The sequence below is a fragment of the Priapulus caudatus genome, unplaced genomic scaffold, assembly GCF_000485595.1.
Source record: "Priapulus caudatus unplaced genomic scaffold, Priapulus_caudatus-5.0.1 Scaffold310, whole genome shotgun sequence".
Lineage (NCBI taxonomy): Eukaryota > Metazoa > Priapulida > Priapulimorpha > Priapulimorphida > Priapulidae > Priapulus > Priapulus caudatus.
In genome coordinates, this window is record NW_014577371.1 from 623,136 (window position 1) to 637,191 (window position 14,056).

At 43.2% G+C, this 14,056-nt stretch overlaps 3 protein-coding genes across 8 annotated transcripts; all 3 read right to left on the minus strand.

Moving 5' to 3' along the window:
* Positions 1-177: 177 nt before the first annotated feature.
* Positions 178-2,293, minus strand: LOC106808866. Its single transcript, XM_014811754.1, has 4 exons — positions 2,066-2,293; positions 1,209-1,303; positions 649-764; positions 178-310 (listed from the first exon to the last, which is right to left on the minus strand). Exons 1-4 carry the CDS (start codon positions 2,154-2,156, stop codon positions 178-180), a joined length of 435 nt encoding a protein of 144 aa, XP_014667240.1. The 5' UTR covers positions 2,157-2,293.
* A 499-nt stretch (positions 2,294-2,792) lies between these two features.
* On the minus strand, positions 2,793-12,879 carry LOC106808878 (nudix hydrolase 8-like). Of its 6 annotated transcripts, none has more exons than XM_014811778.1 (9): positions 12,789-12,879; positions 7,807-7,956; positions 7,349-7,419; positions 6,605-6,696; positions 6,370-6,475; positions 5,842-5,946; positions 5,410-5,512; positions 4,863-4,968; positions 2,793-4,427 (listed from the first exon to the last, which is right to left on the minus strand). In XM_014811778.1, exons 2-9 carry the CDS (start codon positions 7,851-7,853, stop codon positions 4,230-4,232), a joined length of 828 nt encoding a protein of 275 aa, XP_014667264.1. In that variant the 5' UTR covers positions 7,854-7,956; positions 12,789-12,879; the 3' UTR covers positions 2,793-4,229. The 6 variants fall into 6 exon arrangements, with proteins under 6 accessions (XP_014667264.1, XP_014667267.1, XP_014667262.1 ...); XM_014811781.1 differs by lacking the exon at positions 12,789-12,879 and adding an exon at positions 12,690-12,710; XM_014811776.1 differs by lacking the exon at positions 12,789-12,879 and adding an exon at positions 12,608-12,677.
* On the minus strand, positions 7,950-10,748 carry LOC106808879 (probable peptide chain release factor C12orf65, mitochondrial). The gene is made up of 2 exons (XM_014811783.1): positions 9,868-10,748; positions 7,950-9,132 (listed from the first exon to the last, which is right to left on the minus strand). The coding sequence occupies exons 1-2, from the start codon at positions 10,327-10,329 to the stop codon at positions 8,926-8,928; spliced, it is 669 nt and encodes a 222-aa protein (XP_014667269.1). The 5' UTR covers positions 10,330-10,748; the 3' UTR covers positions 7,950-8,925.
* Positions 12,880-14,056: the final 1,177 nt, after the last annotated feature.

Below are 14,056 nucleotides of genomic sequence, written 5' to 3' on the forward strand. Positions count from 1 at the left end.
AACATTATTAAGCACAATATACAAATAACACTGACTGCGACATGGATGTAGAAACATACGTACTGCTACTATTAATACAACATTATTGATAGTGATAGTTAAATAACACTATATAATACCAGGGGTGAATAATAACAGAAAAATCTGTCGTTCTGTTCATCTGTTATTCACTCATATTCACTCCCTGATAATACATAATACGGAATACCTACCGGCTGCTAAATTTGTCAGGCAGAGAGCCGCTTCTGTTTGTAGTTCAGTGTCAATGCCAGTGAATATGCTAACCAGCGATCTCAGGGCTCCGTCCACACTGCAAGAATATACCTGTGTACTAGACAACCTTGCGCCATATGTAAGATATGAGAACTCGCAACTCTCTCATGGAAAACTTAAATTACGTATAATATCCATATATCTCTTGGTCCATTTTTACCTTATAATCATGTGGTATTTTTATAAACGTTTGTCTCTCTGCCCTCAAAATAGCCCAACTGCTTTATTTCTCAAATCTCACCGTTTAGCGTGTATATGGCAATTTTGCAACTTTCTATAATGAGCATCTTCTGGTTAAAACAAGGTTACAGTTTTTCCCATTGATCAACTCTCCTTCTCTCTGTCATGTGTTCAATGTTGAGAATACAAGGTTACCCTAAAAACTCGGTGAGATTGTCCACATGCAGCGTGAATGCAGCTGTAAGTTGCTTCAGCAGGCTCAGTCTGTTTGTTCCACTCTTCTTCTTTAGATCGCTGGCAGTCTGTCTAACCTGTCATTTTGAAGAAAAATTGAAGCTATATCCATATACCTATATATATATATATCATTTTTTCAATAACATTAAATTGTTAAATCGACAACATTCAACGACAGACAACGTAACCGGACGGTTACAGTTTGCCTTGCAAACAAGTAATGGGAATAAAATTATTTTTAAAGAGCAGTACGCAGTAAGTTTAAAATGTTTTATGATATCATGCATCCTTGGCATACTATATAGCCACACCGATACCTAATTAATGATACAATTTCTTGCATGTTTTGAATTATTAAATCTCTCATATCAGCAATTATAGTAACGAACTTGATTATATAACTTGATAAAGTGATTATAACATTGTGACCGTTTTTTAAATGTCTCATAAATACATTAAATTTGTTAGGGTGGCAGATTGGCACATGTCAGTAGAAGAACGGATAGAAATTTGTGTACTTGAACTAGACTGAGATCGGTAACATCCCCAGGTAACGTTGAAACTCTAAATCGCTTGCTTGTTACGAGTGCCTGACGACTCTCTTTTCTTGACTCTATAATAAAAAACAGCAGATGACAAATATTAGAGTGGCTTGCAACGAGAGCTATAGTAGAGTATAGACAGAGTCACAGAGTTGTATTGGAATGTGCTGCACGTTATTTACTCCCAGCATCAGGAAAATGCAGACTAGACTGGCTTTGCAGATACTTCTAAACTGTACTGGGCTACGCTACAGCCGCAACTGATTTCTTAGACTGTCACGAGATTTTGTTCGTGTGGCGAACCATGCGTTGAGGGAGTTCATGCCCTCTGCTCTAGATGTTTTGGATACCCAGTCTACGTTCAGGAACGGAGCGTATTATAATGCGCTCCCGTTCACAAGTCTGTCTAAACTGCCGTTGCGATAACCGTAATATTTCAGCGTAATATGAGGGGAAAAAATTGCCGGTCAGGAGGACAGTCACTGAGTCAGTTTCGTAGAGATGGTGGCCGAAGCAAAAACTTGGTTTCGTCAGCGAGGTGGTGTTTTTGGATAAATTTCTGCATGGCGGCTGACATTTGAGCGAGGCGGCCGCCTCGCTCGTGTCAATGCAGGGGAAACACTGCATGTATAGTAAGTATCCTACTGAGAAGTAATAATTTATAAAGAACCTAGATTGTCTGACAGTGTCTCTTGCTTTGAAATAAAGCATGAAATAGACGGTGCACGCACCAAAAATCCGGTCAGGTAACAATTTAGGCTAGAAAACTGGTCGGGTATGCGGTTTGCAAAAATATTAATATGATATCGATCTGATATTGATAATTAGTTTACCGTCCAATGTATCTTTTATTTTCTGCCTCACCGACTGGACACTGTGATCGCCACATTTATACTGTTCTTTTCTGTCCGTGTTGCTCATCATGGTATTACGATATTATAGCAAGTCAATCTTAAACACGTTGTAAGCATTTATAGTAAGAGCAAAGTTTATAATCAAACAGTTGTGAATGTTGTTGTACTCTGTTTTCCGTCGTTAGGTTAGATAATGACATGGGCGCAGCCATGTTAAAACGATGGATGCTCTTGCTACTTGCCTTACATGTCTGAAAATCGTCAGTAGATGGCGCCCATAACCGGGCCGCGTAAATAATTTTCTCAACATAATCATGATTATCAATAATTAGACAATAGGAAATCTAATTAGATAACCTCCTATCCAACTCTTTGTGTATATGTTATAGGCAGCTTTCAGATACCAGACTGTATTACACGCGAGTCAGTGTTGCGTGAGTGTATCCTTTCCACTCCCATGTATTAATAAGCTTAACCACCACAAACAGATAGTAAAGCAAAAAATCTCTTAGCTACCATAAACAGATTGAGAATTTCTGATTTTCCTGATATTTCACAGATTGTGAAAATCACTGAAAATTTATCAGAAGCTTTACAATAGACCAATCCTTCTAAAATTAGACACGTAATTTTTATTAGCAATGAAATTTTTAACAGAAAAACTGGGTGAGAACCATTATGATTATGTAAATACGGAAGAATAGAGTAAATGAGAATCACAGTTTGTGTTTTATTGCAAATTATCTGTTACATGTCATGTACATAGAGTTCAACGTTACTAACGCACCACACGGTAATAATACCGCGAATCTATCGCCGTATCGGGTCAATCAGTTGTGATCGGATACAAAACGGGATTACTTAGTAATTTTGTCATTACGAAAATATTAGCTGCATGGGTATAGAACATGGTACCGGTAGTTTTACCTCTCTTAACAAAAAGTAGAAGAGGCAAGTAATGGTCAAACGCTACAGGCATTCAGCTTCGTAAGTGCTTCTAATAATCTTATATACTCTAGCCTATAAATTTGGTCCACTAAAGAATATTTGGTATCTATTTTTAAATGTGAAACATATATTCTCAAGGAAACATAAAATACTGATTATATAACAAACACACAAGATCGCGCAGCAATCCGTAACTATGATCGCATGCATCAAAATGCAATGCACTACACGCTGAAAGCAAACCAGCACACTGTTACTGTTAACGACAGAAACGTCATTAAACTGAACATTATTGATATATACGTCAAACTTAAATCAATATGGCATACCAGCACCTTGCAAAATGCATAGAATAAATAAGTTTGGGTAATGGGTACCAGCATGAACCTTCATGGGTTTATGGTACAGGCTGATGAATTTAACAATTTAAACACTCTATCCATTGAAAATATATATATATTTCATTTCGACACCAGCTTCTAGTGCGAGGTGCTTGTGTGCGTGAATAAGTCACAATACACTCTATTGGAAACACGATTGCATATAAAAACTTTTTATGGCACTAGTTAACGATCTTGCATGTGAGGTCGGATAAAATTGCTGAAAAATTACCGCGTATCTTTGAGAAGGTAGTAAGACACGATAAATGGTAGTTGGCAGTTTTTATAGGGAAGACCTCTCCAGATTCTGTAATCTCGGTGAGATTCCGTTCACAGATTTCTGTGGAAGAAAGACTTCAAGAAAGACTTCTTGTGCTGCTGTCGTTACACAGGGGAGGAATCGATAAAACATTTACTCCAGGAGACGACATGCTTGTAGAAAAATATCGACCAAGACGCGATGCAACCGCCGTAGCTGCTACAACAATTGCACTTTCGTGATAAGATTCGTGACAAGTGAACATCTTACAGCAGGCGAACATTTCCCGCTATCGGTACGTGTTCCCGATTCAATGCGTCGCTAGACTCGCGCGATATCGCTTGACGAATATCCTTCCGTCGCGACCTCAACAACTAAAAGTATATATATCTCAGCACACCCCAAACTCCCTAAATAAAACCCCACTAGCACACTCCAAACCACTAAAGCATTCCTTCGTTTCGCACATCGCTCGCAGCGCAGGACGTCGCTCCCTCCGTCCGCGCAGACGTTCTCGTTTTCCGCGCAGACGTTCCCTTGTTTTCGCGCGGAGCCGCTACTCGAGGCTCTCGACGGTCGGTGTTGACGGTTCGTCCGTTGTCATGACGCTGTAGACGCGATTCTGCTTGTGGAAGGCGCGCGAGGTGATGAAGCTTGATCGGATCCCGCATCCGAGCTCCTGCTGCCGCCGGTACGCCTGAGCGACAAACCGGTTGACGGGTGCCACGTCCTTCATCTCCAGGTACTCGTCCAGCTGCCGGAGAGACGAGGAAAGAACGCGGCGTCAGTCTAACGCGGATCAAGTTTCGAGCGTCGAACGAGTTAACTGGTTGGGGGGGGGGGGACGTGATCGAAGAAACGGTTTTTCTTTCGGCTACTACACATATAAGTAAACATATACATACATATGTACATCTAAATACACACATATACACATACACATAAGTATACATATACATACACATACATATAAATATACATATACATATACATACACATAAATATACATCTACATATGCATATACATATATATACATTATCTTGTTGTATGCAAGATTTCAAACGTTCACGTAATAAACTTGACAACATATCGCTCTTAATCGATATATGCAGACGTTCCTCCGTTTCACCTCCACGCGTTACCACGGGGACAGTAACGATACACGACACAAACAATCGGCATGCTTACGTCGATCCATCGACACGCCGCAATCTCCTGAGCCTGCGTGTGAATTCCGTCGACGTCGTTCAGTGGTCGCATGAGGCACACGAAGTAGAAGTCAGAGCATCCAAACCTACGGGGGCGTGACGACAACAACAATTGTTAGAAGTGAACGTTCAGCGATGACCACGCGATAATTCAATTCGATTCGGCAAATGTTCAGTCCTGACATCGGAAATAAGCTGTGGTAAAGACTTAGTAGTTCATGGCTAACTTTACAGCTCTGTGTTATCGAGGGATAAGCCGGTCACAGGCAGACGAGAGAGTGCAGTTGATGCTTTGCGTCGCATAGTGACATATGCACCCAAGCCTCGCATTCACACACATAACATCGGGAGTGAAATGAAAGATTCTGGTCGAAAAGAAAATGGCCGTTAACGATTACCCGATTACCGCAGATCTACTGACTTAGACTTGAGGCGGTTTTCACAGCATTCTAACCCTGCAAAGTTACAAACCGACTCCCCCGATCGAACGGGTGACGTGGCATCGATCGACACGAGCACGCGCGTACCTGAACTCGTGCAGGTGTCGGAAGCCGAGGACGGACACGAACGCTGTGTGGATGCCAGTCTCCTCCAGCACCTCCCTCTCCACCGCCTGCGGCAATCCCTCGCCTGGAGAGCACACGAAAACACGAAGAAACAAAATTAATACCGGATTAGCTGGGTGCGCCGTCCGCCATCCTTTTTCGCGTCGTGCCGTAAGCAACGTTCCGGAAGCAAACGATTCGCTGCTGATCGCGATTATTTTTGTCATTATTTTTATTGTCTTACTACTCGCGCATTATTTTTTTTTTATTTTTTATTTTTTATTGCATATTTTTCATGCATTGCGTTGCTTCGATGTTTCTCTTGTTCTTATTCTATTTAGTTGTTCTACAGGGAGCGAGCGTTGTGGCGACGTTCGGCGAGGGAACGCGTCGCGGAACGCATGGCGGTCTCACCTTCGTTCACCAATCCTCCGGGAAGTTTCCAGTGCGGCTTCTGCATAAATCGCTCCTTCAGCACGAGGATTTGGTCTTCCTCGTTAACGACGAGACCGCCAACTCCTGCGCAGAACGACAAGGTTTTAACGAGCGCGCACAACATCGAAAATATCTGATGAGCATGAGTGAGGAAGCCTACCCGCAGACTAACAGAGCTGGTGGGACGCGGCAAGGCTACGACGACAGAGGTAGGAGATAGCTCCACCTGTTTGTCCCAAGCGGACACGTTTCGAAATGGAACTGACACGCTCGGGAAATGGAGGGAGGGGAAGACAGGTTGATCTTCTCTCGCTAAAAAGTGTAGAAAGTACGTTGGCTACGTGCATTCTGCTTGCGTTGCTATTAGAAGATCCAAATTTGATACTGTTTGTGGAATAATATGAGTGACTAAATTGAATGATGAAGATAAAACAAATGATAAGAGGAATGAACTCTCTCTCCACCATTTCCCCCTCCCCATTCTCACTCTCAAGAGTGGAGACTCACCTATAAATGTGTGCGCATAGTCCGGTAGGTTGTTAGGTTCGTCTGTTGGAAGCCACGTGACCATCATGACGTAGTCTGGCTGAGCATGATGGAATGTAAAGCCATGCTGTGAACATGAGAAAAGTCAACTATCAGTCTTTGAGAAGTAGCGCCATCTATATATATATATATTCATGTATTACCTTGTATTAATAAAGATAAAGGTAATTTTGGTGACTTTACAAATTCTACTAACCTTGGCACATATTGGCACTAGAGCTGCATCTTTTAGATGTATCTTAAACCAGATACCCCTTCTACCTGCTGCCTTCCACCCTGTCAGAGATGCTGAAATATGCACAACAAACGGTTTAAAGTGATTACGTCACCATAAATAGTAAAAATTAAAAAAATATTTCCACTTTTTCACAAAATATAAGTAATTCTGTTCAGTTTTTATGGTTAAATTGCTGCATTATACTTCGTATTTTACTATATTGTTTGATGTGAACATACACTCGTGACTCATACATAGCCCATAGCAAGCAATTAATGTCAGGAACACAGTATTCCAAATCGTCCAGGTTTTTTGGATTTTTACCTAGTTGAGAAACAATCTTATCAGGTAAGAATTTGATGAATACGTTTAGTCCCGTTAGATCTTACCTTTAGTGTAACAAAAATGGCAACAAAAATTTTACAAATTTTACCATAGAAAATTCATGACGTAGTCAATTGAATCATTTTAGCTGGCTATTAAAATAGAACAAATATAGACCACTGTCCCTGTCGAACAACAGCTTAAACTTTATGTATGTTCATGCAAACATAACATGCTACGTTTGAACCAATTATTCTTATAGTGTATATTTGTTTTGGCAGACCCGACACATATTTAAAGCATCCATCACAACAGAAATTAATTACAAGACGTACTATTAGGTGGAAGAATAATGAAATAATGCCATACGTGGCCTCATTAAAAATGCATTTACTTTACCTTCAAGTTTCTCTTCAAATTCCTCTGCTGGACATGGTTCCTGTATGGAGTCCACTGTCACACCATGATAACTGAACGAACACATTAGATTTGCTGCGTGATCACAATATATGAACAACGACAACATAGATGCGAAGCAGAATGAATTTTCAATCAAAATTGCATTTAATAGCAGTAATCGCACTGTTACACACATGATAGAGTCAAAAGATAGCATCCCATGTATTACAGAAAGCACCAATCCATTACGAGTTAAGCATGAAAAAATTTAAAACGAAAAAGCGCATATTTATGCTTTCCAGAAAAAAAACAAACGCCTAAAAACCCGAAAGCTACTGTGGCGAAGCGACCGCGACAGCTGAAATGTAACGAAAGCACGATTGCATCGTCGAGACGAGAGCTGTCCCAATTTTTCTTTCTAAAAACGTCGAGAAACATTACAAAAAAATTAGCCTCACATGTCGGACTCCCCGACGAAGATTGCGGTGAAAGCTTCGTCGGCCATCTTTGTCGTCACTCGAGTCGGGACGGTTCAATGATATCGGCCTCCGTTAACGCACCGTCTCGCCGCCGCGGCACACCAACCCCCCCGAGGATGCTGACGTACCCTGCAAGCAAAAAACGTCGAAAGCGTTCAGCGATTTCGTCGCCACGGCAACGGGTCTCGCGCGAGATGCAAAATTCCGCCTCTCGCACGGTGACGTTTAACGAACTGTTGATTGTTACTGAAGATGTGGATCAAGTATTTACTTGCATTTAACACATATATTCATGTTGATAGGTAATGAATGATGATCACTGATCTATGGTAACATCTGAAGTGTGATTGGCACCAGGGGGAGCATTCAGCATCCTCGGACAACTACATACGCAAAAATATCCGTAGCAAGGTTTGTGATGTCAACCTTTAACTTGCATGCACAAACCAACAAACTCACAGAAACTAGCCACACGTGATCATAAACACAAGTAGTAAACATGAATATTTTCACTTCGTCAACTTTGTCAAGATAAACACACGTATGAAACAATACTCATATAGACCACTTCTTTAAATTTTGAGTTCCTACTGATTGAACTGTGACAGACATAACAATGTATGTAATATATGCACTTATACGGTATAATAATACCCGTAATGCACTTGCACAGCAAAATGAGTACTTTAAATATTGATTTTTCAAATATTCACAGTATCGCACAGACGTAATCTTCTTGTTTGAGCAGCTGCTTCTAAGTCAACAGCCAACCATGACGTGTCCACCTGATTCAGATGCAACCTCGAGCAAACATTTGCAGTTCAGCGCCGTCTACACCTACAGGCTCACGGCAGTTCAGTGCCAACAAAGGTTGGGCACCCATGCCAAAGCACGTAACCACATACAAGAAACCATCCTGAATGTTGCTCGAGTAGGTGTACCCTTCTCGTTAAAAGTTGCTCCAGAGCGAGTGTACATGTACACTGCTACAATGTACGAGTACACTTCTCGGCCCGTGAGAAAGCTAACCGGCGAATCGACTAGCTTCCGTGTATCGCAAGTGGCGTCACATGAACACGGCGGTGTAAAGTCCACGGGTTATTCCAACCCCTCCCGCGCCTTGAAATCTTTCTTTCGCTGCAGCGTCGCACGCGATCTGTTCTTCTTCTTCTTGCGGCTCTCGCTCTGCTGGAGCTTCCTCTGCATCGCCAGGCTGGCCTCTCCGTTTAGGTGCACGTCCAGTTTCTCCAGGAGAAGCTCTCTCGCCAGCTTACGATTTTGCTGCAGGGACCTCGTCTGGTGACACTGCAAAACACAGCGAGGGGCAATTCATACAAGACTGAACGAATTCAATCGCACGGCGATACATAAACTCATGTACGTACCAGTAACACTGACATGCACAATTCTGCATCGATCTCCTTGCCTATACGTATCGTTACACATGTGGGTATCGGTTATAAAGACCGTTGCCTATAGGAGTTCACATACACGGGTAACTGAACGGGTACGTTGGGAATAATTACACCAACTATAAAACTTAAACGCCAGACAGGTAATGATACAAAGCACCCGCTGATGTTTTCGCATAATTAGACTTTCTTTACAATCGGTTTAATTATCTATTTTACAACACGGCAGCAAATTTCAGCCTGCCAGTAAGCAGTACATGTGAATAGCTTGTAATGGTAAAAATTCAGAAATCATGCGAACACCACCAATTGATCACACAACTGCTCCCCCACCGCACTCGAAAGTTTCTGACGAAACGCCGAGAGTGACTTTCCCCCGGGTGTAGATGGACGGTCACGTGATGTGGCAGCACTAGTGTTAGGATTAGGGTTAGGGTTATGGTTAGGGAAATAATGCCATGTCTAGCACAGAAGTATGAATGTGGAATCTTTCTGTGGAAGATTTGGACTTTGAAGCGTACGAAGTGACTAGTGCTGCCACGTAACGGCACCGTCCATCTACGTCCGGGGAAAAGTGACGCCCCGAAACGCCACACGCACGTTCGCGTCTGCACTGCGGTACGGTTACCTTGACGACGAGGTTGGTTGGCTTGTGCTTCAGCACGACGCAGTTCGACGTCTTGTTCACGGACTGTCCGCCGGGTCCCGACCCTTTCACGAAATCCTCCTCCAGTTCCTCCTCCACCAGCACCGGCGGCACCCGCGCGTCAGCGTCCGTCGTTAACATCGCCACGCTCACGCTCGTCGCCGGGACGCTTCCCAGGAGTCCTTCTCTCGTCCGCTCAAGCGACGACGGCGGCGGCGGCACGCCACGGGATGCCGTGCGAAAATGCCGACGCAGAAGACTTCCCAGCATTCCCTCCGTCGTCCGCTCGAGCAGCGGCGCGGCGTGCAGGCGACGACACGGATAGAGGGCGTGGAGATCGCACGCGAGCGGGGCGGTAGCGAGTCTGTGCTTCGACGGGCGCTCGCAGCGCGCGAAATCCAACGCAGACAACCGACAGACGATTCTCTTACACGCCCGGTACATTACGCTTGAATGGCGAGATGGAAATGCGTTTCTAGGACCGTGGAACGTTGACGGTATCCGTGGCGCTGGGAAGCCGAGGCGAGTGCTTGTACTCGTAGCGTACGTCACTTATTATTACTATTACTATTAGCCACTAGTAGTAGTAGTACCTACTATAGTAGTAGTAGTAAAAATTTCAGCAGCAATTCAATTTGCACATACATAGCTAGAGTGGTGATAACTGGTATGACGGTGTGAAGTGACATGGTGTAGTATATCATTATCACTATATCAGGCTCGACCTTGTCACTGTTAATCGACGGCGACGGACGGAATCGAAGACGGAGTCGAGACCTAAAATCTAATCTTAAAATGTATATTCATGCTTGGACTCACTCAGCGACCGAAATCAGTACTAACTACAGTAACTAAACACTGATTTATACCGGATGATAGATTCACGTGTGATATACCCACAGGCACAGGCACTTGCGACTGGCTGGTCGCACAGGCACCTATAATATATCTAACACGATCCCCCAATGCGAGCACCGTAGGTGTGAGTTCTGCGCCTACCGTAGTGTGTTACGAGTGACAGTGTATATGAGCATATACACTCATATATATATACTCTCATATACACTATTATACACACTACGGTAGGCGCAGAACGGGGGTCGCAAGTGCCTGTGGCTGTGGATATACCGTTGAAAATTGCACTAACAAGAAGATAACGTGCACACTCACACTCTCACGACACTTACAGCAGTGATGGCAGCGCCCTCAAGCGGGGCCTAACAGAATATCTATCAATTTATATACAGTACTATATATAGATTATATAATTATAATTACTAGTCCATGCCCGTTAGGTGGTCAGAACTTCTGTGTAGACCACATTGTTCATGATGGAACGTTTAGTTGTGTCCTTGGCGTCTACAGCTAGAATCAAAATCTTTATGCTAGAATCTTTATATGCAGGGCATTTCCCACGCGGCTAGCAGTGACGTAGAACTGGCCGTGACTGAAGAAGTCTTTGACAGTGTAGACGCCGACATGGGGAAGGCACTGAAGGGACTGTCCTTGTGACTTAATTGTTGACTGTCATCGCAAAGCAAGGGCGAATTGGGAACTGGCGGCGTATCATGGTGAAACACGCACACGCACACGCACACGCACACACATACACACGCACACGCACACGCGCACGCACACGCGCACGCACACGCACACGCACACGCACGCGCGCGCGCGCATCAGCAGTTTCTTGACAGCGGGCGACTTTCTTGCGGGCGGTATCTTGTCGATGCTTAATTATTATTAGTGCATCACATGATAAATCGTTGAAATTCTATTGGATAACGTCGCAGGTTGTTGGGGGCACTATGCTGTCATAGTGTTGCTTTGGGAAGGAATAGTGCCCCCAACAACAAGAATTAATATATAAATATCTCGACGTGTCAGTGATGCCTTTCTTTTTGGTGGCATTAGCTGGGCAATTTTTTATAACCAAGTTTAAAATGTACAGTTATAACCAATTTTTGCTCCATTTAAACAATGTATAACATTTCTCTGGTTTGATTAGATGGAGCGACTTAGAAAATCTTAGATGGAGCGCCTTTGGTTATACCATGGGTTATACATTGTTTTATTACATTGCCATTATGTTTTCGAGTTGTGACGTTGCCCCGCACTCGGTGCAAAAATTCCCCACTTTTTTAAATGTTTTTGAACGTGGAATATAAAAAAAATAAAACTGAAAATAAATAAATAGCCCATGCAACGTGTCATGATCTGTAGAATGTTCCGACCAAGTTTGGAGAGGATCCGTTGAGCGGTGCGTAAAACCAGGGAGAACGTATAGCCGGACACACACACACACACATGCAGAAAATCCCCAATTTATAGTTAGATGGAGCGCCTTTGGTTATTAACGCGTTTCTAGGACCGGCGAACGTTGACGGTATCCGTGGCGCTGGGAAGCCGAGGCGAGTGCTCGTACTCGTAGCGTACGTCACTTATTATTAATTAGCCACTAGTAGTAGTAGTACTAGTAGTAATACTTGTAGATAACTACTAGTACTACTAGTAGTAGTGAGAATTTCAGCAGCAATTCAATTTACACATACATATCACACACACATTATGCATTATTTTTGCATACATGCATTATCACTATATCCTGCGGCAGTTAATGAACACGGGCTATAGCCTATAGTAATAGTATAGTACAGCCAACTCAAACTCAATCAGCTACCGAAATCAGTACTAACTACAGTAACTATACACTGATTTATACCGGATGATAGATTGACGTGTGATATACCGTTGAAAATCGCACAAACAAGAAGATAACGTGCACACTCACGCCGTATACTTACAGCAGTGATGGCAGCGCCCTCAAGCGGGGCCTAACAGAATATCTATCAATTTATATACACTACCACAGTACTATATATAGATTATATAATTATAATTACTAGTCCATGCCGTAGTGACTGAAGAAGTCGTTGACAGTGCATGTATAGACGCCGACACGGTGAAGGGACTGTCCTTGTGACTTGTTGACTGTCATCGCAAAGCAAGGGCGGATTGGGAACTGGCGGCGTATCATGGTGACCCACACACACGCACGCACGCACGCACGCACGCGCACACACGCGCGCGCGCGCGCATAAACACACACACACACACACACACGCGCGCGCGCGCGCGCATACACAAACACATACACTACACGCACACATAGACACACACACATACACTACACGCACGCACATGCGCACACATGCACACACACATGCACACACACACACACGCGCGCGCGTGCGTGCGCACACACACACTAACTAACAAAATAAGATAGCTTGTAAGTGTATTAGAGGTCAGTCTGAACGTTGTACATTTTACGTTTACGGTTGAAAATCTTACCTGCGACATCAGGAGTTTCTTGACAGCGGGCGGTATCTTGTCGATGCTTAATATCTCGACGTGTCAGTGATGCCTTTCTTTTTGGTGGCATTAGCTGGGCACTTGTTATAACCAATTTTTTACCAATGTAAGAAACAATGTAAAAGCAATGTATAACATTTCTCTGGTTAGATTAGATGGAGCGACTTAGAAAATCTTAGATGGAGCGCCTTTGGTTATACATTGTTTTTCACATTGCCATTTTGTTTTCGAGTTGTGACGTTGCCCCGCGCTCGGTGCAAAAATTCCCCACTTTTTTAATGTTTTTGAACGTGGAATGTGAAAAAAATAAAGCTGAAAATAAATAAATAGCCCATGCAACGTGTCATGATCTGTAGAATGTTCCGACCAAGTTTGGAGAGGATCCGTTGAGCGATGCGTAAAACGTATAGCCGGACATACACACACACACACACACACACGCATGCAGAAATTCCCCAATTTATAGTTAGATGGAGCGCCTTTGGTTATACCATGGGTTATACATTATTTTCACATTGCCATTGTGTTTTCGTGTTGTGACGTTGCACCGCACTTAGTGCAGAAATTTCCCACTTTTTGAATGTTTTTGAACGTGGAATGTGAAAAAAATAAAACTGAAAAGAAATAAATAGCCCATGCAACGTGTCATGATCTGTAGATTGTTCCGACCAAGTTTGGAGAGGATCCGTTGAGCGGTGCGTAAAACGTATAGCCGGACATACACACACACACACACACACACGCATGCAGAAATTCCCCAATTTATAGTTAGATGGAGCGCCTTTGGTTATACCAT

Bases quoted from the DNA above. Each gene is read 5' to 3' on its own strand.
- LOC106808879 (XM_014811783.1), bottom strand. From the start codon at position 10,329: ATGTACCGGGCGTGTAAGAGAATCGTCTGTCGGTTGTCTGCGTTGGAT. The intron at 9,133-9,867 runs GTAACCGTACCG...TGTGTTTTGCAG, and splicing joins CAACCAACCTCGTCGTCAAG to TGTCACCAGACGAGGTCCCT.
- LOC106808866 (XM_014811754.1), bottom strand. From the start codon at position 2,156: ATGATGAGCAACACGGACAGAAAAGAACAGTATAAATGTGGCGATCAC. The intron at 1,304-2,065 runs GTAAACTAATTA...TTTTTATTATAG, and splicing joins AATAAAAGATACATTGGACG to AGTCAAGAAAAGAGAGTCGT. The intron at 765-1,208 runs GTACACAAATTT...TCAAAATGACAG, and splicing joins CCGATCTCAGTCTAGTTCAA to GTTAGACAGACTGCCAGCGA.
- LOC106808878 (XM_014811778.1), bottom strand. From the start codon at position 7,853: ATGGCCGACGAAGCTTTCACCGCAATCTTCGTCGGGGAGTCCGACAT. The intron at 7,420-7,806 runs GTGAGGCTAATT...GTGTTCGTTCAG, and splicing joins TTCGTCGGGGAGTCCGACAT to TTATCATGGTGTGACAGTGG. The intron at 6,476-6,604 runs GTTAGTAGAATT...TCATGTTCACAG, and splicing joins TAGTGCCAATATGTGCCAAG to CATGGCTTTACATTCCATCA.